The sequence below is a fragment of the Moschus berezovskii genome, chromosome 14 (assembly GCF_049115385.1).
Source record: "Moschus berezovskii isolate FMDL1 chromosome 14, NW_MosBer_1.0, whole genome shotgun sequence".
In the NCBI taxonomy this organism is placed as follows: domain Eukaryota; kingdom Metazoa; phylum Chordata; class Mammalia; order Artiodactyla; family Moschidae; genus Moschus; species Moschus berezovskii.
This window is the reverse complement of record NC_142473.1, coordinates 44,256,092-44,280,950: the sequence shown is the minus strand read 5'-3', so window position 1 is coordinate 44,280,950 and position 24,859 is coordinate 44,256,092. Positions and strand designations below refer to the sequence as shown.

Below are 24,859 nucleotides of genomic sequence, written 5' to 3'. Positions count from 1 at the left end.
CTCATGGGTGAGCGTCCTTCACAGATGTAAGCTCCCTCAAGAGAGACGATGTCTCTTCACACCCAGAACCCTAGTATGTTGCCTGTACCCTGGAGGTGCAGTGGGTGTCTGACTAGTAGGTGACTGGCCAACTTTGGTAGACCTCCTTTCTTTCCCAGTGTTGCTGGGACGATGCAGCAGCGTGGAGGAAATGTTAATTATTAACTCTTCACAGGTTAGTGAATAAATACAGTCTACTGCCTCCTCTGGCAATATCCATAGATACTGGGTTGTTAGCAGAATCAGTGCAGTTCAGTTCAGTCACTCAGTCGTGTCCAACTCTTTGTGACCCCATGAATCACAGCGCGCCAGGCCTCTCTGTCCATCACCAACTCCCGGAGTTCACCCAAACTCATGTCCATCGAGTTGGTGATGCCGTCCAGCCATCTCATTCTGTCATCCCCTTCTCCTCCTGCCCTCAATCCCTCCCAGCATCAGAGTCTTTTCCAATGAGTCAACTCTTCGCATGAGGTGGCCAAAATATTGGAGTTTCAGCTTTAACATCAATCCTTCCAATGAATATTCAGGACTGATCTCCTTTAGGATGGACTGGTTGGATCTCCTTGCAGTCCAAGGGATTCTCAAGAGTCTTCTCCAACACCACAGTTCAAAAGCATCAGTTCTTTGGCGCTCAGCTTTCTTCACAGTCCAACTCTCACATCCATACATGACCACTGTAAAAACCATAGCCTTGACTAGACGGACCTTGGTTGGCAAAGTAATGTCTCTGCTTTTTAATATACTGTCTAGGTTGGTCATAACTTTCCTTCCAAGGAGTAAGCGTCTTTTAATTTCATGGCTCCAAACATGATCTGCAGTGATTTTGGGGCCCCCCAAAATAAAGTCTGACACTGTTCCACTATTTCCCCATTTATTTGCCATGAAGTGATGGGACCAAATGCCATGATCTTAGTTTTCTGAATGTTGAGCTTTAAGCCAACTTTTTCACTCTCCTCTTTCACTTTCATCAAGAGGCTCTTTAGTTCCTCCTCGCTTTCAGCCATAAGGGTGGTGTTCTCTGCATATCTGAGGTTGTTAGATATTGCTAACAATATTGCTGCTACTGCTAAGTCTCTTCAGTCATGTCAGACTCTCTGACCCCATAGATGGCAGACCACCAGGCTGCCCCGTCCCTGGGATTCTCCAGGCAAGACCACTGGAGTGGGTAACAATATTGCTAGACATTACTATTTCTCCCAGCAATCTTGATTCCAGCTTGTGCTTTGTGAAGATGAAAGTTGCTCATTCTTGTCCAACTGTTTGCGACCCCATGGACTGTACAGTCCATGGAATTCTCCAGGCCATGTAGTCTGGCATTTTTCATGATGTACTCTGCATATAAGTTAAATAAGCAGAGTGACAAAATATAGCCTTGATGTACTCCTTTCTTAATTTGGAACCAGTCCATTGTTTCATGTCTAGTTCTAACTGTTGCTTCCTGACCTGCATACAGGTTTCTCATGAGGCTGGTCAGGTGGTCTGGTGTTCCCATCTCTTTAAGAATTTTCCACAGTTTGTTGTGATCCACACAATCAAAGGCTTTAGCGTAGTCAATGAAGCAGAAGTAGATGTTTTTCTGGAATTCTCTGGCTTTTTCTGTGATCCAGTGGATGTTGTCAGTTTGATCTCTGGTTCCTCTGCCTTTCTAAATCCAGCTTGAACATCTGGAATTTCTCAGTTCACATACTATTGAAGCCTGGTTTGGAGAATTTTGAGCATTATTTTGCTGCCATGTGAAATGAGTGCAATTGTGCTGTATTTTGAACATTCTTTGGAATTGTCCTTGTTTGGGGCTAGAATGAAAACTGATGTTTTCCAGTCCTGTGGCCATTGCTGAATTTTCCGTATTTGCTGGCATATTGGGTGCAGCACTTTCACAGCATCATCTTTTAGTATTTGAAATAGCTTAACTGGATTTTCATCACCTCCACTAATTTTGTTTTCAGTGATGCTTCCTAAGGCCCACTTGACTTCGCACTCCAAGATATCTGGCTCTAGTTGAGTGATCACACCATCATGGTTATCTGGGTCATTAAGATCTTTTTTGTATAGTTAGTTCTTCTGTGTATTCTTGCCACCTCTTCTCAATATATTTTGCTTCTGTTAGGTCCATACTGCTTCTGTCCTTTATTGTGCCCATCTTTGCATGAAATGGTCCCTTGGTATCTCCAATTTTCTTGACGAGATCTCTAGTCTTTCCCATTCAATTGTTTTCCTCTGTTTCTTTGCATTTTTCAGTTAGGAAGGCTTTGTTATCTCTCAAATCGCTGCCTCATTGGGCATTGCTGCCTTGTGGTGTCATCACTTTGTAGAAGGCATCTTTCTTTGCTTCTTCCCACTAGGTCGTCTTTTTCTACTTTCTGCTGATGATTCAATGTCAAACTGAATTATGGGGACATAGAAGCCTTTTATGCTCCTAATGACAATTTATTCCATAAATATTGAACTGCCTGGGATAGGGAGGCAGAAGAAAAGATGAATGCCATTGGGCTTGTTTGTTTGTTTTTGGTGCTTTCGGCTTATGGGATCTTAGTTCCCTGAGCAGGTATCAAACCTGGGCCTTTGGCCATGAGGGTGGGAGTCCTAACCACTGTGCCACTGGGGGATTCCCTCATTGGTTCTTGTTCTCAGTGACTTTATGATCTGGTTGGAGCCATGGCATGTGCCAAAATGATCAAATAGAGGGCAGGGAAAAAGAAAAATGAACCAGCAGCGAAGAGGCCAGCGTCAAAGGCAGCGGATATTTAGGGAGAGGGGCAGCTACTTCCAGTTGGGAGGCTGGTGAAGGACAAGGCATTTGAGATGTAGGCAGAATCCCCACGTGTCATAATGGACAAGGAGATGCAGGCTGTGAAAGCAATTGTGTAGTCAGGTACAGAGCTCAGACATCCCAAGGTGTTAACAAGAAGCAATCTTACAGTGCCCTTGGGCCAAGTTAGGGTTTGTGAGGGGGTGTGGAAGATGTGATGGCTACAACCATAGCACCAGTGCCTGTGTGAAACGGCTTTGGTGTAGCAATCAGAAGCTTGAGTGTTCTTTCTGATTCTCATTCTTTCAACATGGGAAAAATGTGTGGGGTTTCCTCCCTTGCCCTCCCAGCAAAGAGTGGGCCAAATGGTACCCTAGTGCAAGCCTCTTCCCCAGACCAGGATATCTGTTTGCCTTCAGACGGGCCGCAGCCAGGAAAGAGGAGGTTCCATTTATTGCTTCTTTCTTTGTGGCTCCCTGACTCCATTCAATTACAAAGTGGCTCTTACACTGTTAAAGCTGAGTGTCTCTGGGCTACAATTTCTAGCCACAGACCCTGTATTTGCTGTGCCTCAAACATGACCTTGAGGCCACATCCCATTACACCCAAGCCCACAACAACGTTAACCAGCTTTCTCTCTGGGTAAGACAAGCACAGCACAAACTCCATGCCTTTCTGCTGGCATCGCTGTCTCTATTGCCCCTTTAGCAGAAAATTTCACGGCAATCTGGGAGGCTGGAGAAGCCAATGATCGCCTCACTTTCAACTGTGTTATATTATTTAGGAGAAAGGAAATAAAAACTAGATTGCAGCACCTGGTGAGTATCACAGTATAAAGCGACAGGTCAGGCTGTATTTGTTTTTGCTGCTGCCTCTTGCCTGTGGGAAAAGCAAGGGCGACTGCAGCTGCAGCATCTCGGATTTAAAGCTGTGATACAGTGGCATTTCTAAAGGACACTGTGTGCTACAGAGGAGCTGTAGCACAATGACACCTAGTGGTGAAGTGTGACATTGCCACTCAGCTCTATAAGCTATTACAGGTATTTACAAAGAAGAGCTTCCCTGGCAGATCACCAGTAACGAATCTGCCTGCTTGCAGGAGAGCTGGGACGATCCCCTGAAGGAGGGCATGGCAACCTACTCTAGTACTCTTGCCTAGAGAATCCTGTGGACAGAGGAGCCTGGTAGGCTGCTGTCCATAGGGTAGCACAGGGTTGGACGTGACTGAAGCGAGTAAGCAGCCACGGCATCAAGAAGAATGAAGGAATGAGCCGTGGATACCGTGAATGTAGAATCTAGAGATTTCTGGGCTCAGAAAGACAGACTGTGCAGTGGTCAGGGGGAGCTTGAGGATCAGCATGCCTGGTTTAAGCTGTAGTTTCCTCTGTATATTTTTTAAATGCTGCTTCCTCTGTCTAAAAGGATCTTCGGCCTACCCCCTCCATTCTGCCTGTCAAAATCACGCTTATCACTCTAGTTAGTGATAATGCATACTGAAGGATGTAGGGAAGCTATCATACCTGCCATTTATCTTGAAATACAGCAACAACAGAAAACAGTAAGTTGGCTCAATGGATGGATAGAGGAATGGACAGGTGGAGTGACACGTTATAAAGCAAATGTAGAAAAAGTGAATGGTAGGGTCGGAGTCGTGGGTGTATATAGTGTTCACTGTGAAACTGTCTCTGTTGAAGACTTCTGTATGTTGGAAACTTTTCATAATAAAATGTTGGAGGAAAGGGCTTCCCTGGTGGCTCAGACAGTAAGGAATGTGCCTATAATGCAGAAGACCGGGGTTTGATCCCTGGGTCGGGAAGATCTCCTGGAGAAGGGAATGGCTTACCCAGTCCAGTATTCTTGCCTGGATAATTCCATAGACAGAGGTACCCGGGGGTTATACAGTCAGTGGGGTGCTGGAGAAAGTATAATCTGTCTTTAAAAGCTAGCTTCTATTCCAGAACATTGGGAAAGGCTTTCTAGATTGATGGAATTATTTATGACTGATGACCCACATATGTCGCTAGAGCCATTGTCAATGGCTGGCTGACTGGTAGAGCTGATCTGCTTGATCTTAGCCTATGTTTTGGACAGTGAACTCCTTGTGAACAGCAGACTAGGGTGTCTTTAAATATTGGATACATCAGACAGGCATCATGTAAGGCACAAAGAAGAGATGGTTCCCACATGACTGGAGGAAGAGTTTAGGAATATCATGATAAAAGTTAACTTTGTTGAAAGTCAGTTTTGTCATGTAAGGTTTATGGGATCAAACACCACTGTGTGCATACGTGTGCTTGTGTTTGGTTGTGTCCGGCTCTTTGTGACCCCATGGACTGTAGCCCACCAGGCTCTTCTTCCTGTGGAATTTTCCAGGCAAGAATGCTGGAGTGAGTTGCCACATCCTACCCCATGGTTGTGTGTATACGTGTGTGTGTTTTTGGGAGTGAGAAAAAAATGAGGGTTAACATTTCTGATATCCAGCATTCTTCCCGGCTGTGAAACAAGACTGCTGTGTGGACCAGAGTCCCACTGCCAGTCACATCAGTGATGCTTTGTGTCTCTGAGTTTCCTGTCCTTGGTTGGAGAATTCTGTCCCTCAGTTGTTGCTGTCCTGTGTGTGTGCTCAGCGTCTCACTGTTTGTGACCCCATCGTGGACTACAGTCCATGGAATTTTCCAGGCAAGAACACTGGAGCAGGTAGCAGTTTCCTACTCCTGGGCATCTTCCCGACTGAGGTAGATCGAGGGTTCGAACCTGTTTCTCTTGGGTCTCCTGAATTGCATGCACATCTTCCCCCACTGCACCACCTGGGAATCCCTTCTGTACCTTAATACCATGAGTCAAATCTACTGCTTTGAACTGTATGGATCCACACCATTTGGAGGTTCATGCTCTAGAAATATAAATAGGGCTCAGAATGTCCTATGAAGGTTGCTAACAAATTCATTCAGAACCAGGCACCCGGAAAGAGACTCCAAAATCATTTGGAATGACATACTTGTTTCCTTAAAGAGTAAGCATATTATAATTCTGGGAAGATTTAGAATATAAAAATTTTAATGTAATCATTACCAGTGTTTATATTTTTATTTTAAGTATTTGTGCATATGAGTTCTTCAGTATGCGTATTTAAAATAATTTGGCTCACATAACAGGTTAGTCTGTATTTCCAAATTAAAATGTGCAATGAAGTAATTGACTTAGACTTGATTTGGGGAAGGGTTGAAGTCTTAACTAGATTTGTAAGCAATGTTGGCACACTCAAGAGAATTTATTAGGTTTCTAAGAGTTGTTTAAGGGAAGGTTTTGTAAGTTAAATCAAACAGTTCTAATATTAAAAAAATTAAATTAATTATAGATTAGGTACATAGTTTAAATGTTTGAAGGAGTTTAACTAGGTTTGTAAAATGGACCAAACATTAATCCAGTGGCCCTCTGAAAGTGGTTATAAAAATTATAGGATATATAAGTCGCATTGAAAACATAAAGAAAAACTAGGGCATTAAAAAAAAAATAGATGAAATAAACATTTTAAAGCCAAGTAAACCTGACTAATGTTTCTCTGCACAAAACCACCCTTACCATCATTTAAAAAAAAAACACATAAAGTGACTAACATTGTGCTTTGAGTTCATGGTAGATGCTTGGTATTAGTGGAATTTGAATTTATAATTTGAGTCAGCAATATTCCTTTTGGTGAGGCAAGAAGAAACACATAGCAACCTCAAGTTAATTACTCTTCTTGGCTTGAAACATGGTTTGAAAGAACATAGAATTTTGAAAGGGGATCTTGCTCATGTAAGGAATGGGGACATGAGAGTCATGACAGACTTTCCATGATACAACGTAGCATCATGCTCAGCACATGCTAGATGCTCAGTGAGGGCCTCTTTTAGGAGTAGTGATTTTTAGAAGCACTTTAATCAAAGTATGACATTGTTTATGCCACTGCGTAAACCACAGGGTGTACAGTCAAATGTGGCTGTCCTGGGTACTGATCTCATCCATTCAACTAAATGCCATAAGAAATTAAAAACTGGAGATATAAGTTATAGGGCACTTGGATCAAGCTATTCTGTCTGCTTTCAGAGAAAATAAGCAAGTCTGGGGCCAGGAGGCGTTTTTGCCATCTGGACAAGGTTCAGATGAAATTGCATGTAATTCAGAGCCCTAGATTTATTTCATCCCAGCCACTCAGCCCTGAACAGGGTGTGCAGTGAGGCCCCGAGCTGGAGGATGCTTGGCCCCTCTGCAGACATTGTCATTTAGGTCTGACTTCTGGTAATTAGGCACTCCTAGCTGGGCTCTGCTGTCAGCCGGCCTTTGAGACAAATTGCAAAATCTGTACAACCATCTGAGAGATGGAGAAGTAGACCCAATGACACTACAGGGGATATTGGTAGTTCTCAAAAGTTGAAAGAGAATGCTTTGAGAAGCAGTCCTCAGAACTGAATTTAGAGGTCCTTTTCCTGTGGTTAAAGAGTAAGTTCAGTCAGTCACAGAATCAGGATCGACAACTCAAAGGTGGAAATGATAGGCTTCATCTAACAAAATGAACTGCAGTAGAAATAAATGTAACGCTTTGTATTTGGATCTGAAAATCCCAACTATAAAAGACGAGGAACAGGGCTAGGGATATATCTGAGAAGTAGCTCATATGAAAAAGACCTTGGAATTAATTGACTTCAGTTGACAGTTTATTGTAATCCCCCCAAATCTAGTGCGGTGCTGGGCTGTATCAGCAAAGATGGAGTATTTAGGACCAGGCAGGTGACTGTAGTTCTGGGCTCCAGGCTGTGAAAGGAAATGGCAAAGGATGGTCACAGGATGGAGGTGGGAGTGTTCCAAAGTGTGCCACATATAACAAAAGAACAGGAAAGCTTTAGCTTGGATAAAGCGCTGCTGGAGAACCTTAAAGCTGTCAGAAATTTCTGTGCATTAGGAACTAACCTTCTTCTTGTTAAGAGAAACAAAAGAACTTGGGGGGGTGAAAGTTATAGGAAACTTCAAATAAGGAGGGTCTTTTTATCTTGCAATATGTTTTAAGGTAGAATGGGCTTTCTCCTTCATTCTAGAAGTGCTGGCTTCTGTAAGGACTCAGACTTTTAGGGGTGGGAAAGAGTGGCTCAGAAGTACTTTGCAGCCCCAAGATTCCACAATTCCTTTGCCTGCCAGCAGTGACTGTGTTCTGCACCCTCCTAACACAGGCAGGTGGAGAACAGAGCCATAATTACAGGAATGTTCTGGGCAGCAATGGGAGAGGTTTTTTGAATTATTAGGCAAGATTCTCATCAAAACACTCTCACCAGAGCATTCAGTTCTTCTCTCTGCTGGGGAGGTCTGAGGCATGCAGTTCTTCCCTTTCACCAGAGGCTGTTAGTGTCTCATTTTTTCTTTCTGTGCGCCCAGCAGTGTGCCATGTGCTGGGGAGACCTTGGGAGCAAGACAGAAACTCTTGCTGTCTTCAGCTATGCAGGATGTGGAGAGAGACGGTACACACAGATTAGACCACTGCCTATACTGTGGGGCTTAAAGTGACAGCTCGGACCCACGTGTCCTGAATGAGTGCATTTTTATTTCATGTAGTATTAGTAATGCATTTTCCCACTTGGCTTTGGGGATTTATGTTCCCATTTATATTGTAGTTCGGGTCATCTGGTTGAGATTTCTCAGTGTCTTGATGCAGTAGGGACAGGAGGCATTTGTTTATACTTTAAGGCACTTTCCCCCGAAAGTTATGAAGGATGGAAAAGATTGAGTCATTTTTTTCCTCCCCACTGACAGTTTTGTGTATAGTTTATTACTGATTCATTGACTACCTTTGGGGGCTATCTGCCTTCATACTGTAACTTCTTTTCCTTGTGTTTCTGTGGTCACAGCAATTCATCCTCTCATGGCTATAATGACACTAACTAGAGTTAACTATGAGTAGAAAGAATGAGAAGGAATGGATATGAAAAATAAAACCAGAACGGAAGCTGGTCAGAGTGCTTCCACACTAATCCTTGTATTTGTTTATACAAGTGACCATCCGTTTAGGGACAAGCAGGCAAACACACAAAAGGCACGTTTTAATTGCTGATTGCAGTTCATGATTAAATTCCCTTCTTCCTAATTTCCCTTAGTAAATATTTTCTGCAAAAATTATACTTTTAATTTTTCTAACATTAATAAACTTACAGATACAACTTAAAAGTTCTTGAATCTGAATTCTAGTCTTAGCATTCAGAGGCTTTTCACACCTCACCCCTGCCCCACTACACGCCAAAGTAACCTACTTTATTGTAAATTCTTTTCTTTCAGGTAGGAATGAATTGATAGCCAGATACATCAAACTCAGGACAGGGAAGACGAGGACCAGAAAACAGGTAAAATAACCGACCTGAAAATTGTGCATGTCAGCGAATGGCCCACGGAGGCATTTTGGCTGCAGTGGCTGTCTGTGCTTTGGCTCCTAGGAGCCCCCAACCGGAGTTCCCTGTAAGGACGTCAGTGTTGTAGGTGTTTGAAATTGGCTTCGTTTTTACTGTTCCTCATTTCAGTGACCTTTTATTCCATGGTCTCTGGAGTTCCTTCTATACACATATGGAAAAGTTTCACTGCTAAGGACAGTGTATGAACTGCTCCTGTACTCTAAATCTTCAATTTTCTTTCCCAAACTGTGCATCTGCAAACATTGTGAAAGCTGCAGGTGCAGATACACTTTGCAAGTCATGAAATTTTGAGATTTTGCTCATTGTAAAATCCTGGAACAATTACATATTAGTCATCATTTCACTGCAAAAGTAACACTAGCAGCCGTGAGCATTGGCCAGAACACGAGGCTGAATGATGTGCGTCCAGGGAACTGTTGCTCCTTAAGCTATGGCTTTTTGTCAGTAGCTGCTGTGACTGAAATGAAGTTACAACTTAAATACCTTTGTGCAGCGCTGGGTCAGGAATTTTCCTCTGCCCTCCCATCAGGGCTGTGGCGCTCTTCACTCCTTGTGATGTAAATAAAGCAGCCCAAACCTCTGACCCAGTTCAGAACTGGAATGGATGAGAAATTAACGTTTAATGAAAAGCAGGAAAAAGAAGACATGGAAAAGGGGGAGGGAAATAAAACCAACCTCATGGGTGAGTTCTTAACAAGGAAAAAAAAATATTTATAATATGTGTTTCAGTGTTGACTATGCTGCCTGATTCGGCATGAATTTTAAAAACTTATAATCAAACCAGAAGGCGAGCTCAGTTGTGAAACCCTGAGCAGCAGATTCCAGTCCTCTGCTTGGGTGATGAGTTGTTTTTCTGTGTGTTTATGACGGGGGAGCTTTCCCCAGGAATGCCCCGGTGCCCCCGCTGGGAGCCCACTGCTGAGTCAGCACAGAGGCAGGTGGCCTCCCGCCAGTGCTCTGAGGCAGGGCATTGTCTGTTCAGTGGCTGTCTCCCCCTCTGTGGCCCACAGCAAGCCAGTGGGTCACATCAAAACAAAATTCGGGTGAAAGCAGGAGCCGGGTGGAGAGGTGAAGAGGATGGGGGAGTTCCTGCTTCTCCGTACTTTAAAAAAAAATGCAAAAGCAAATAGAAAAAATTGATAATTTTTACTGGAAAACAAAGTTAGAGATAAGCGGATCAGTTATTAAAAAGCCTGTTTTTAAGGTCACTAGAGTGTTGGAAATCAAGTAATGGCCTCACAGTCCGAGTCACTGAACTTCTAAATGGAAGCTTCTAAATTTCTGAAACAGACAAATCTAATTCCCAACATACTGAAAGTCCTGGACCTGGGCTGTCTGCTGATCTGTGAGCTCTGGTCATGTGCCCAACCCCTTCAGTGAGGGGAGGCTTCTAAATTTAACCAAGTCCTGCTGAAAGAGATGCAAATTTGTTTACCCAGTGGAATCATTGTGTTTCAGAAGCCCGGCTTGGCTCAGTTTCCACACCCCGGCATCCTGGGGATGTTTTTAGGCAGCAGTTGGTGATACCTCTCCAATGTGAATTTGTTGTTCAGCAAATCCGTGTGGTTTTTCAACCCAGATTTTTAACAGGATGGCTGGCTGGCTGTATTCACACTTTTCGCTTTGTAATAATATGCAAATCCACTTGGCGCCCAGTCAATACCCAAAAGAGTGGAAGGATTAAAGATATTTATAAGGGAAAAAAAAAAAAAAGCTCTGCTAACTGGGTCTTTCCATTTCTCTTTGAGATCTAATTTACATGTCAGTATTATTTTAACATTTGCTACAGAATCCAGAGCTCTTAATGAGATCAGAATACAACCGACAGCTTCAGCTTTTTGATTCTGCAGAATGTGCTAATTTATGGATAGTCTCTTCTAAATTGAGAAAAAGGGATTTTCCCTCCTGACACTGAGAAGCTATAAATATTTTCATTTACCTCTACCCCCACCTTTTAAATTTTATAAAGAAAACAACCCCACTCTCCCCCTCTCATCCCGTGGCCCGCGATTTCTCCTGGGTGAGAAAACTAATATTAGCTTCAACTTTCATCCTGAATCCAGTCACTGCAGAGATGACCCAGTCTGAAAAGCTTAGAGCAGCGCTGGGGGCTTGGTGTCTGGCTGGGACTGTGTATTCCTAACTGCAGAGCTTTGTTGAAATGCAAATAACCTCCCCCCACCCCCCCCACCCCGAAACCCTCCCAAGGAGTAGCGATTTTATATTTGATTTCCTTTTTTTGTTTTGTTTTGTTTTGTTTTGTTTCCCCTCATAAACCCGAACAATGTAGGTGTCTAGTCATATACAGGTCTTAGCAAGAAAGAAAGTTCGAGAAATTCAAGCCGCCATTAAGGTACGTCTGGCTTGCCCAGTTGTAGGGGGCTTTTCATCTCCATGGTTACAGGCTTTTCCTTTGTTTTCCTCCCTTCCCCTACCCTGCAGGTGTCTAGTCACATTCAGGTTCTTGCCAGAAGGAAATCTCGTGATTTTCATTCCAAGCTAAAGGTATGCGCTTTCCTGCTTTTTGGCTTGTGGTTGCTATGCATCTCACTTCCTGTTTTCCATGGTGACTGGTGAATGCCTGGTGCTGGGATTCTGGTAACCTAGTTTCCTCGCATGTGAGAGCTGTTTACATTTCTTTGTGTCTAATCTCTCTGTTTCTGTACTAGCCTCACATTAAGCTCAGAGTGTGTGGTGTGTGCGTGTGCGTGCGTGTGTGTGTGTGTGTGTGTCCCCCTAATAACAATGCAAATGCAGCAGAGAGCTAGTCTTGATAACTTCAGCACAGAAACATTTTTTTTTTTTTCAGTCTTCAAATACCTACCAAGAAGCGCTGAGCTAAGAGAGGGAAAAAATGTTCAAGAGATGCAAAGTTGGTGTAGAAATTATAAATGAATCATTTCCAAGAGATCATCATGAAATTACTTTTTGAAATATTTAGAAATTATTTTAAATTTGTGTTTTTGATGTATTTTCAATACTTACGAAAAATACATCTTCATGAAATTTTTTATGTGTTCTTCCAATGGAGAATATTTTCTGCCAGATTTCTTCCACATTTCTTAATAATGTTTTTTAAGTGTGTGGTTTTGTTAATTAACATAGAAATTTGAGGTGAGGCCTTTTTAAGAAAAGATGGATCATAGAGATGAGAAAGCTTTTGATCAAATCCATGTTTGCAATTCTGTTTATACTTGAATTTAATTTTTTTTTTTCTACATGTGCCTCATTTCCTAGTCTTTTAAAATATATTTCATGGCAAAAACAGAGGCATGGACAGTTTTAAAATGTAAGTTCTCTTGTTTTCCCCCTTTCCAAAGTTTGCAGTAAAGTATACATGACTCTTTTTTCCCCCCTAATGTCCTATTTTAGAAATGCAAAGGGATTATAGTTTGCATGGAGGAGCTTTATAATAAAAAATGAAATCATAATCCATATTGTTGTCTTTCTGCCATGCCTGTTCTTGGTTCTCTTTTGATTTTTTTCCCCATGTATTAAGTAAATGTGTATGTTTATTCTAAGCTAAAGAACACAGTGTAATTTCACAACCCTAAGTGGTGAACACCAGGACTCTTTCCAGAGTCCTCCAACTTTTTAAATGCAAACAAGGCTGGCTGTGGAATAGGACTAGTGACCAGGAAGGCGCATTTGGTGTGCCCTCTGCAGTGGGCAGCATGCTGGCTCGCTCGCACGTGTGGCTGATGGTGGCTGGCTTTTAGCTGCACTGGCTGAGCAGTTGGAAGACTAAAATAACTTTGTAGCTCCTGCTTTTTAACCAAAGGTGCAGTCCTCTCTATGTGGATGTAACTACCCCAGTGTTTGCTCAAGTTCTCACTCTGTTTCTAGTTTCCCTAACGGATTAATGATGTAAAAGAAGTTTACAGACATCAACTTTGTGTTTCCATCTGCGATGTTATAAATTACTCTATTTCTGCACTGTGTGGTTCCTGTACGCTCACCAGGGCACACAGCCCTAGACCGAAAGCCCTGTAAATGGTGGATAAAGCTCTCCCGGTCAGAGGGGATCCCTATGGGATTCCACAAGCTCTCTTTTTCTCTCTTGGGGACTTTACAAATCTTCCTCAGTGGAAACAGTTTTGCTGTTACCTTATGTGTATAAGTACATACCAACACACAGTTGTATTTGTGTTTGTTCTTAAAAAAAAAAAAAAAAAAAGACCTCTCCCCACTTTTGGCCAGTGCCGGACCATTTCCTCTGGAGTGGGCACAAGGGGGAGGCAGAAACAGAGGCAGCTGGGTAACAAGGCGCTCGGCATTTCAGCCCCAAGAACCACCTCCATCTTCCTACAGTTCCTCTCCTTCCTGCCTACCTCATTATTCTGGGAAAAATGGAGGCCTTTGTTCTTCCCATCAGCTAATACTAGTTGAGTGTTCCAGGCATGGCGCTCATCATGGTGGGCAGCTAACAACCAATCCTCTATTCATAGAGCTGGCTGGGGAAATGGGAATGTGAAATACAGGGCACCGTAGGGTAAGTGTTAGCAGAGAGAGCCAAAGGGAAACGTGCAGGGAATCCCAGGGACGAGTTGCATGGACCATGTCTGCTGAGTCTGGGGATGAAAGAAGCAGTGCAAAGCCTCATGTGTTCTCCCGCATTAGCTCACTACAAAGTGAGTTCCAATCTTCAGATTTTGAGCAATACTTTTGAGGAAACCAGGTCTCCAAAGGTTCAGTTAACTCACCAAAAGCCACCCAATGTAGGAATAGGCCAAGTCACGATTTGAACTCAGATCTTTCTGAATTCTGTGCCACTGTTCTTTCAGACGGGGTTTCATCCAGCAGAGGCTGAAGTGATTTTTAAGCAACAGGCTTCATGTCATTGTATGGGGTAGACAACCTATCACCACGCTTCATGCCCCTTGGAGCTGGGCAGACAGCCCCTGATTCCCATAATCCCTCAGCCTCCACATTTTAGACAGATGATTTTTAAACTTTTAGCCTTTGGTGAAAACAGTGTGGGCTTAATTTGGGATTGATGCTGTGCTGATAATCAGTAAGACAGGGGTGAGATGCGTTCCTAGCTGCAGAGCCACTGCGTCCCCACTTGGAGGGAGTCAGGAGGGCCAAGGAGAATAAGGCCGCCTGTCATCTGCCTGCCTTATTGTTGCTGCCTTCATCTCCCATGGGCATTTTATGCTAAAAATGCTCTCCTTCATCTTCCTAACCAACCCTTCCCGGGAAGCGGGCTGAGCCCCATGAGCCTGGTAGGAGAGGTACATCTCCCCACTAGATCTGCACTTCCTTGTTCAGCTCTGGAGTCTAATAGCCACGCGAGGCAGGGATGAGCATCCTCACCAACCTCCTGGTGCAGTCAGACTGTTAGCCTCTGTCTTCTTGGCCTCCCAAATAAACTCACTGCTGAAAGCTGAAGTCATCCCAATAGACTAAAAAGAGAGCTTCTGAGCAGGGGTGGGGATGGCAGGAAATGTCAGACCCACAAGAGGGGCCTTGCTATGTCTGAGGTGGTGTGACCAGGCTTCCTGGAGGAGGTGGCTGTTGACTAACCATCTCAGGACCTGTCCTTGCTGCGCCTGCCCAGCCAGGCCCCTCCCCATTTCTCCATATGCTCAGCAGTCAGAGGATTTCTGTTCTCTGGGGTGGACAGGCCTGTGGCCCTCCTATGAAGACTGGAGTTGAGTTTCATTTCTGTTCTCCCTCGGAGTTTGAAAAAGCAGTTTACTCATAGCCAGGGCCAGAGCCGGGTATGGCTTCCAGGGTGCCCTCCTGCCTGTGAGCCTGTCTTGACTTTCCTCAGAAGGGTGCGGGAGAATTCTTTAGGCTAATGATTTTCTAGCCTTTTTAAAGTAGCAAAATTCACATTTCAAATTGAAATCTCACTTGAAAATTTCAATATATGAAAATGTAAAAGCTGTTTTAATTAAAACTCTCACTCTCTCATCCTTAGCAGCAGCCTCTTTGGCTGGTTCTGTTGAATAAAGTTTGAAAACCCACTGCTTTAGACAGAAGGTAAAGGAAAGGGCCATCCCTTTCAGCCGTTCCTCTGGCTTTCTTTATACCAGACAGCTTGGGGATCCCCCTGAAAGCCCACATCTTCTGAGTCCCATAGCCTATTCTGCCATATTCTTCTGAAGGAAACAGGCCGGAGACAGAGTGGTTATTCTCATGTCACAGTCACAGATGAGTCATTCTAGCTACAGAAGTCACACTCCTGAAAATCTGTTAGGATGAGTTTCAGAGATTGGCTTTAGGCTTTTGCTAAGTGCAGTGTTTCTCAAAGTGTTTGTTTGTGAGTCATATCACCCCCAAAATGTGTAGAGTTTAATTTTTGCTTAAAAAAAAAATGGTTTTAGTAAAAGTTTAAGATTTCCATGTAGATTTGAACTTTAAAAGCACAGAAATGATCACTTAGTGGAGTCCAGGAACCGTTCCATTGAGAACCTATGTGTTCCAGACCCTTTAGTTGGGCCTGAAAAGTTGAATAAGCAGAGTCTCTGTTCCCGAAGAACATTCGTCTTTTCTGTTATTTTTGGCCACATTTGGGGAAAATACAAGATTCCCAGTGGATTGTCTCCAGCTAGGGGACTCTGCAGTAGATATTTAACAGAGTGGTGCAAAGTTCGAGCAGTGAAAGAATGATTAATTCTGAGTGTGGGAGAATTAGAGAAAGCCCCATGGAGGAGGTGCCCTTAGAACTGTGCTGGGAGGAAGGCAGAGACTTCCCACAGAGAATGGGGGGCTGGGGAGCCATGAAGAACAGCATCTAGCTGGAGGCGAGGAATGAGGCCGGAGGAGTGAGGTTCCTGTGAGGAGCCTGGGGAGCATGCAGGGGTCATTCACAGTCATGCTGTGGAAAAGAGCCCTCCAGCCATTTTCGGAGGCCAGCTAGGAGGCGGGCAAAGCTGACGGCAGGGAGGCTAATTCAGGCGCTGCTGTAAGGGGGCGGGGGGTGTGGGCCTGGACCAGGAGCTGAGCGGGCGCCCCAGCGGCCCCACTCTCAGCACTGACCCCTCGTCTCGTCATCACTGGCTGGTGCCCACCTCAGTCCTCTCCGCTGCCGTGTCCTCTTTCTCACTCGTTGTTTCTAAAGAGCAAATTGTGTTTAACAGTTCCACTCTTATTAAGTCTGGAAAGTGTACACGGAAACTTTTCAATAGCAGCATTTAAAACTTAGGTTATTAAAGGCTGGGTTCTCTTAAGGGAATGGCCATTAACTGAGAGCATCCATCAAAATTAACTATGACGTTTTTGTTGCTGAACAACAGATAGTTAATAAGTACAGAGAATGACATGTTAAACGTTCGTGTTTGCACAATCCAAAAATGATTATTTTCATTACATTTCCTTTTAAGTTATTTTCATTTTTTTTTTTAGCCGAAGGAAATCAAGGGCAAACGTCAGTCTTACTTTTTCTGACTTCCGCTGCCCGTTCTCCTTCCGCAAGCAGCCTCAGTCTCCCCGCCTCCGCCCCGTCACCCGTCATCGTCTTTCTTGCCACTTACTCTTTCCCTGAGAGAGTCCTATCCAGTGAAAATTACATCCTCTTCTTTTGACTTTATCCTAAAACTGATCTAGATTTTTTTTTTTTTACCTATTGTCTACTGTGAACTTGTCCTAAAGCCACTGGCACCAACGTGAAACCATTCATCCACGGTTTCTCCTGGCCTGAGCCAGGAGAGACTTGACCCACAATTCGGGATGGCCTTGGACACAGACTGCAAGCACGAGAGAGATGCAGGGGGGCAAGAAGAACCAGGGGACAGTTGCAGAGGCCAGGGAGTGCTGTGAGGACAGCAAGAACCAGGAAAGACTGGGGCAGCAGGGGAAGGGGTGAAAGAGTCAGCAGAGTGCAGGTGACAATCAGCAGCCCCGAGACAGACGGAAAATGCAGGGCATTTGTGGCCAGAGTGCCAGGACATGGGCCATGAAATATGTATGTGCCGCCCATGGGGTTTTGTTTTGTTCTTAATTTTCTGGATCAAAACGTCTAAACTCCAAGTCAGAATGTGATAACTACTGCTCTAGAAGATACTCAGTTCTCTTAGTGATGAGAGGCCCACATGTTTGACCCCTGCTGCTGCTGCTGCTAAGTCGCTTTAGTCGTGTCCAACTCTGAGCAACTCCATAGATGGCAGCCCACCAGGTTCCGCCGTCCCTGGGATCCTCCAGGCAAGAATACTGGAGTGGGTTGCCATTTCCTTCTCCACTGCATGAAAGTGAAAAGTGAAAGTGAAGTCGCTCAGTCGTGTCCGACTCTGTGCGACCCCATAGACGGCAGCCCACCGGGCTCCCCCGTCCCTGGGATTCTCCAGGCAGGAACACTGTAGTGGGTTGCCATTTCCTTCTCCAGTGCCAGACACAATTCTTTTGAACCATCAATCTTCTGATGCTTGGTTCTAGTTATAAAGTAGAAGATACGAAAAGTACAGTGAAGTCGCTCAGCCATGTCCAGTTCTTTGCAATTCCATGGACTGTAGCCTACTGGGCTCCTCCATCCATGGAATTTTCCAGGCAAGAGTACCTGAGTGGGTTGCCATTTCCTTCTCCAGGGGATCCTCCCAACCCAGGGATTGAACCCAGGTCTCCTGCATTGCAGGCAGATGCTTTTACAGTCTGAGCTACCAGAGAAGCCTCAAAGAGGAAGATGGACCCATGCAGTTCCAGCATGCAGATGGCTTGTAGGTTTGGAGCATGCATCAAGCAATTCCAAGGACGCCGACTGAGAGATTGCTCTTGGACCTTGTGTCACCAGCTGTGTCTGCAGCAATGTTACCCGCACTGGCTTCATATATTGTCTGCCATTTCCTCCCCTTCCACCTAGTTTATCCCCTCTTTGGAATCTGTATTTGAGCAGTGAGAGGCATCAGCCTGTCTTGGAAACAGTGTGGTGTAATCTGAGGACCAGCTTGCAATTGCAGAAAGGATTCTCTACTTTGAATTATTTCACTTACCATTGTTTCATCAAAAGGTCTTTAACTGTTGTGTTTTTTTTTAAAGCTCCAGGGATTTATCATCCCAGCATGTAGAAAGACTGAAGGAAAGAAAAAAAAGAGAAAGATTGTAGAAATACTCTCCATGCACGAAGCAGTCTTTTCTTTCCTGCTCAGAGTTCCTACTAGAGTTTCCTGCTCTGAGTCTCTAAATGTTAGTTTGTCCCGAGAGCTTGTCCAGTCCCTGCCCAGAGGCCTCTTTCCATGATAGCAGCAGAAAGGCAGCCCTTGATTTGCTGGCGTCAGAGGCTGGTATGAGCGGCAGCCCGGCTCACAGGCCGCCACCACGCTGTGGACCGCCTTTGTCTTACCCTGAAGGTGGACCAGGCCGCTTCTGTCTGGGTGTGTTTTGGTGAATGCATGACTCTGGACAGTGCTCAGAGGAAGGGAAGTCTTCGTTCTGTCCTGACCTCAGCAGGAATACATCTTAGGCAGTAGACGTTTTCATGTCAAGCCCTGGATTGTACTGAAGAAAAGCCTGCACTTGCTGACATTGCATCATCCCAGTAGAGCAGAAAAAGGCCTGAGCTCCTCTGATTGTGTCCGGTCGCTGGTGACTAATTTATGAGCTCCATGTGCTCCCCGGGGCCATTTTCTTCATTCTCACCCTGGTGGCCTTTGTCATTTGATTTCTGAGCAGGCCGTTCTTTCCAATCTGCCGTTCCTTCCAATAAGCAGAGAGCTTAAAGTTCAAATTGTTGATTTAATCCTCTTGATAAGTTCAAGAACTTTGCTAGGGCTCTGCTGCAGCCACATGGCTGAATCCTGACCAAGTCACCACTGATTCCGTCCAGGAATGGACCTGCCCTCAGGGAAGACACACTCCCTCCATCCTGTGGTGTTCCCTGTGGCCCTCTGAGCTGCTTCACTCCTTCCAGTGTTGGCTGTCAGCAGAACACACAGCAAAAGAAGCCTGAAACTCCCATGTCCTTTGTCTCAGCACCAGCTGAGACGCTTGGTCTTGACGCGGGATTTGGGAAACGATACACCACCTTTCCTGGCATCTCCATCTTCAGGGAGTTCTGCATTCATGACATGTACACTTTCTCCTCAACATGATTTTTATTACCTTGTTTTTCATTTGCCTGGGTTAAGACCAAGATTGGAGACAGTTAATTTCTTGTGCTTAGAGGCGATGGAGTTAGAACCTCTCATTGACCATGTGATGATGCAGAATTTACAGTGTAAACTGAAGGAGTGCATACATTTACTTATCTATTCTGTGTCAGCCGAGCCAGGTCGGATTTTCTCTTTAAGGGCAGCAGAAACAGCCTCGTTCTACATTTTTTCCCCTGATTCATAGAGAAATCCCATTGTTAACTGGCCTCTGATATAGACAGTGCCCTAGAATCACAGTGAGCCCAGGGATGATGTACTCCGGACCGGGGCTTCTAAGCATTTCAGGTCTTGAGCAGCCTTGAGCCTGGATGGTGGGCCACATGGGCCCTGAAGATGTCAAGTCCACAGAGTAGCAAGTGCACACACACAGTGCACTGTGTGCTCAGAGTGCTTGATGCAGTTCTCAGGGAGCTCCTGAAGCTGACTGTTGTCCGCACTTCACATACGAGGATGCAGAGGCTTGCCTTGGTGGCTAAGGGACTCACCCAGGGTCACAAGTCTGAATTTGACCCCAGGGCTGTCTGTTGCCACAGACCAAGCTCTTTGTGTGATATCATATTGCCTCCTTATGGGGTCCTTACTGGTCAAGGATGAGGGCTCGTTGCCCTGGCTTGAGTTGCTTTGCGTTGTCTCCCTCAACCAAGCCCTATTTTCATTGTCTGTTTGAATTAAATAGAGAAGATGAGTGGTGGGAGCTGGTACATTCTGGCTTTTCAAGGGAGATTTCCACTTCTTGCTGTCACCTCCCAGGGAAATGGGCTAAAGGTCAGAAAGGTGCCTTCTCCCCAAAACCCGGACCTGGCATTGCTGCTGCTGCTGCTGCTAAATCACTTCAGTCGTGTCCGACTCTGTGCGACCCCAGAGACGGAAGCCCACCAGGCTCCCCCATCCCTGGGATTCTCCAGGCAAGAACACTGGAGTGGGTTGCCATTTCCTTCTCCAATGTGTGAAAGTGAAAAGTGAAAGTGAAGTCGCTCAGTCGTGTCCGACCCTTAGCGACCCCACGGACTGCAGCCCACCAGGCTCCTCCATCCGTGGGATTTTCCAGGCAAGAGTACTGGAGTGGCTTGCCATTGCCTTCTCCGAGACCTGGCGTTCCGTTCCGTTCTGTCGCTCAGTCGTGTCCGACTCTTTGCAACCCCGTGGACATAGCCTACCAGGCTTCTCCATCCATGGGATTCTCCAGGCAAGAATACTGGAGTGGGTTACCATTTCCTTCTCCAGGGTATCTTCCCGACCCAGGGATCGAACCCGGGTCTCCCGCATTGGAGGCAGACGCTTTAACCTCTGAGCCACCAGGGAAGCCCTAAATCCCAGGCTTCCTGGTAGAGAGGCACCAGGCACACCTACAAATCACCTGGACCCTCATCTGCAATCCTTTATGATGCTAAGCAGCACATCACAATGAAAGGCAACACTATTGACAATTACAGAATACTAAATATAGCCCAGTACTTTTAAAAATGGACAATGGTAAAAGCCTTGAAAAATTTTTTCTTTGATGTGAATGGAGCCTTTGGCATTTGGAAATACAATAAGATGAATTAATTGCTACTCATTACATGGCAAGTCAGGAGAAGTATGAATGTGCCTTGTCTCCTCAGCATTAGCTGTTGCCCGACCGGAATAGGCCCTTTTGTACTTACTCCTGCTTTCTCTAATAATAAGCAAATTAGAGATCATGGCTAGAAAAATTCAAGTGCCCTCCATCTTTTCTCCAAAACCATCATAGACTCTTGTGGTGTTTATCTGCTCAGGAGCAACTGCTAATAATTGCAGAGGTCATGTGAATCCACATAGTGTAAGATTAGAAACAACATCTGCAAAATTACTTCTTAGGAAAGTGTTCTATTTTGTCTTCTTCTGAAAAAGTGATTTTCAAGCAAATTGCTATCTTTCTTCTCATGTACTGTATTTTTATACTGCTGAGAGAAGTATATTTGGAGAAAAACATTTAATAGCTCTCAGAAGTTTTCGAATCCAAGGTCTTTTTTCTTTTTGACCGTACGTGTTTTTCCCAATATATTGGTGGACTTTCATATGAATAAACATTAGATTGGAGTCCTTAATTCTGAAATGATGACCCCTGGATAAGCAGGAGTGTGTTCATTCAGACTTCATATACAGTCACTATAATATTGTACATGCAAGCAGGTGCCATTTTATATTATCTTTAAAGTTAGTTTATAGCTAATGCCTAAAAATTATGAGATAATTGATTCCCCAGAAAAATCTAAAGCTGAGAAAACAGAGACGAGACAGGGGTCCCCAACTTTCCAGAGACTGGTTCATAAAATATCCTTGAGTTTGCAGAGCACACCAGTCCAGCCGTGTGCATCTGTGGTAGGTTGCCTTCCCGTCATGGTTATTACATGAAGACATTTTCCAAACATTGTGTACATTTCAACCGTAGGAAGGAGGCAGTCAGCTGAACCCAGAGTTGTAGTGGCAGCCTTACTTCATGAAATATGAAAATCTGTTTACTTAGTAACAATAACAGTTTGAAAGGCTTCAGGCTGAGGAGTTTATGTCTGCCACTGCCTGCTGGATCCCCCGTAGTGGAGGTAGGGAGGCTGCTGACGGCACGGAGTGCCAGGAATGGGGCAGGAAGAGAGTCAAGTGGGGACTGAGACGAGCACCCCGCCTTAGAGTTATTCCTGTGCCTTCACTCTCAGGTCACATAGGCCGTTTGTTCTTAGCACTCCATCAATAGACTGAGACCCGTGTTTCCTGTTCCATAAATAATTCCCACATTTCACATTGTGGGCTTGAGTTTGGTTTGGTGGGATAAGGGAGATCTGCCTTTTCTTTCACCGCTTCTGCTTTTTGTGACCTCATTCTTTACAGTCTTAGGAACAGAGGGACTTAAAATCAGCAAAAAGGAGTCAGTGTGAAGTTGTCCAAGCTTTTTCCTAGGGCGTATTTTTTTCTTCATGCATGCTTATACGTACACATGCATACACTCTGTATTTCCTGTAATCTAAGACATCATAGATTATAGCTCTGTATTGACTTAATCACGGTTTTTCAAGATAAAACAATGTGTTCATCCCTTGTAAATCCTATCACATCTCAGAAACGTTAATGTGAAAACATCTTAGAATAAAATTAATGCGGTATACAAATGTCACATATATCTTTGACTTTACTTAAACTACTGTTGTTTGGATAGATTAGCAACCCCACCCTCTTTATTCTGGGGGTAAGTGGTGATGATAGAGTGCAGTGTTTAAAAGTCCGAGATATTAGACCAGAATGACGCAGAGAAGTCATTTACTCAGGTCTGACACTGAGAGTTATAATTTCTCCGAAGCCAGGCATGTATCTATCTCTAGGCTGAAAATGACAGTTTAGAGATCCTTCCATTGAAATCTCCCAGCTCAGTGTCCTTCTGTGCTCCCATTTCAGGATAAGTAGATCTACAGCCAGGCTCTCCGTTCTGATTTCCAGATATCCCTGGTGGTGCTTATTATCTGCACTGTTGCTTTAGATTTTAAACAAAAAAATTTAATCTTAATTTTCCAATGTATATAATAGATAGAGGGGAGATGTTATAAAATGAAATGAGTACTCAGAATGTGTCAGCACTACAAAAAGTAGGAAATCACTGGTATAGACATTTTAGTCCATTTGTAGAAAATTGCCTATTCTCAAATAGGTAGGTCAAGTGCAGAAAGAACCTCTACTTGAGATAAAATTTCCTCTCCGCACTTGGCTTTCTCTCTATTAGGACAGGCAGCTGAGAGCTGCCTAAATTTTAACATCCTGATGTCTTTTCACTGGTGATTTTCTGGCTATATGTATTAGGACATATTTGCTTATAATAGAGGTCAGACTCATAGCTGCAAATACTTTTAGAACCAGAAGACCTTTAGAAAATAAAGTGCAACTCTTTCCTTCATAGATGAAGAAAATTAGAGTGTTAAGTGATTTGCACAACGTAATGCTTTTCACTTTCACACATTGGAGAAGGAAATGGCAACCCACTCCAGTGTTCTTGCCTGGAGAATCCCAGGGATGGGGAAGCCTGGTGGGCTTCCGTCTATGGGGTCACACAGAGTCGGACACGACTGAAGTGACTTAGCAGCAGCAGCAGCAATGCTACTCATTAATGTCAGGTGGAGGGCACGTTTGAGACCAGGTCTCCAGACTCCCCAGCAGGTATGCCTTTTATTGACAGAGAGCAGGTTGTTGTGCTCAAAGCAATAGATTTGCTCTCCTGCTTTTGAACTTCTGTTTTCATTTGGGTACCTGGTGGAATGCTGGGTAATAAGAGAATCAAACCTGACTTTATTTAACAAGAGACCTTATTCTGACACGTTCTGAAGCTTTGTGACCTAAAGAGTAAAGGTGGTGACTTTTCTCCTTTCCTCATTGACTGATTTCCCTGTTAAAAAAGTATCAAACTTTTATGAACATTTCGAAGAACTTTTCCATCAGCCTAGCATAGGGAAACATCTCAGGCAACTCTAGCAGCATAAGAGTGGGTTATGAAGATGTAGGAACTTACCAACTTTCGGACCTGGACTTGATGGTTCCTGGTCACTCCACCCAAGTGTGCACAAAAACACTCTGTGTTTGGGTGAGCAGAACTCCCCCTGTCATCAGCATTTCACTTGATCTTAGCCAAAAGGCCGAGACGCAATCATCAGCATTTCATAAAAAGAACTCTCATGTTTGATTGCACCGCCCCCCACCCCACCCATTACATAGTTTTGGAATAGAACTAAGCCCACAACTCTTTATAGTTATTTCACGGGGTTAGCATCAGCCAGGCAGACAAGAAACCTGGGCTGCCGTTTTCTCGGCTACGCCTACCTGGGCCCTGAAGAGATTGTAAGTCTTATGGCTCATTGGGAAAGGCACCTGGGGTTATACCTGGGCTGTTCCTTCAGTTTCAGAGATCACCTTGAGAGTATTGATAACCCCTTTCAGTTGAGTTCAGTTCAGTCACTCAGTCGTGTCTGACTCTTTGCGACCCCATGGCTTGGAGGCTGGAGTCCAAAGTAACCATCCAAAGAGAAACTCACAAGCTTGTACTGATGTCAAGGTGCTCTTAGAGAAGGAAGTAAGTGTGACTGAGCCGGGTTTCCTGTTATTATCCCTGGGCGCCCTCTGAGAGGGTGGCCAGGCAGGTGGAACTGCAGGGCCAGCTGTGGGTAGACTGATGAGCACTGAGATCTTGTGTGTCGGGCTCAGTTTGGCTGTAGGGCATTTACACACACATAGTCAGTTTATTATAGAATTCCACTGACTCCAAAATTTGTCTCTTTTCCCCCCTGATATCTCACTGTCTGAAATGTTTCGGGTCTTAAAAAAAAAAGTTGCCAGAGGAATCTAGCTTTAGGTTAGAAACTTCAGCAGATTAGCAAATGGAGTTTCAATTTGAAGAAATACCATCTGACCAGAGGCAGCAAGGACATCACTTCAGTCCCTGGGGCCCAGTAGTCCTGCAGGCACCCAGGACCCTCGTGGTGTCCTTCAGCTGCCACGGTGCCTTGACCATGGGTATTCCCCAATAGCTGTTAGATACATGCGACGAGTTGACT

The 24,859-nt window shown here is 44.5% G+C and overlaps 1 protein-coding gene across 9 annotated transcripts in view; it reads left to right on the top strand.

The window, feature by feature from the left end:
- Positions 1-24,859, top strand: part of TEAD1 (TEA domain transcription factor 1) — a 271,199-nt gene that overhangs the window by 186,954 nt on the left and 59,386 nt on the right. For 7 of the 9 annotated variants that reach the window (XM_055423348.2, XM_055423353.2, XM_055423349.2 and 4 more), the window contains 3 exons: positions 9,092-9,156; positions 11,513-11,575; positions 11,665-11,727. In XM_055423348.2, the coding sequence (XP_055279323.1) occupies positions 9,092-9,156; positions 11,513-11,575; positions 11,665-11,727 (191 nt within the window). The remainder of the gene's footprint in view (positions 1-9,091; positions 9,157-11,512; positions 11,576-11,664; positions 11,728-24,859) is intronic. The other 2 variants (XM_055423352.2, XM_055423347.2) reach the window with 1 other exon arrangement.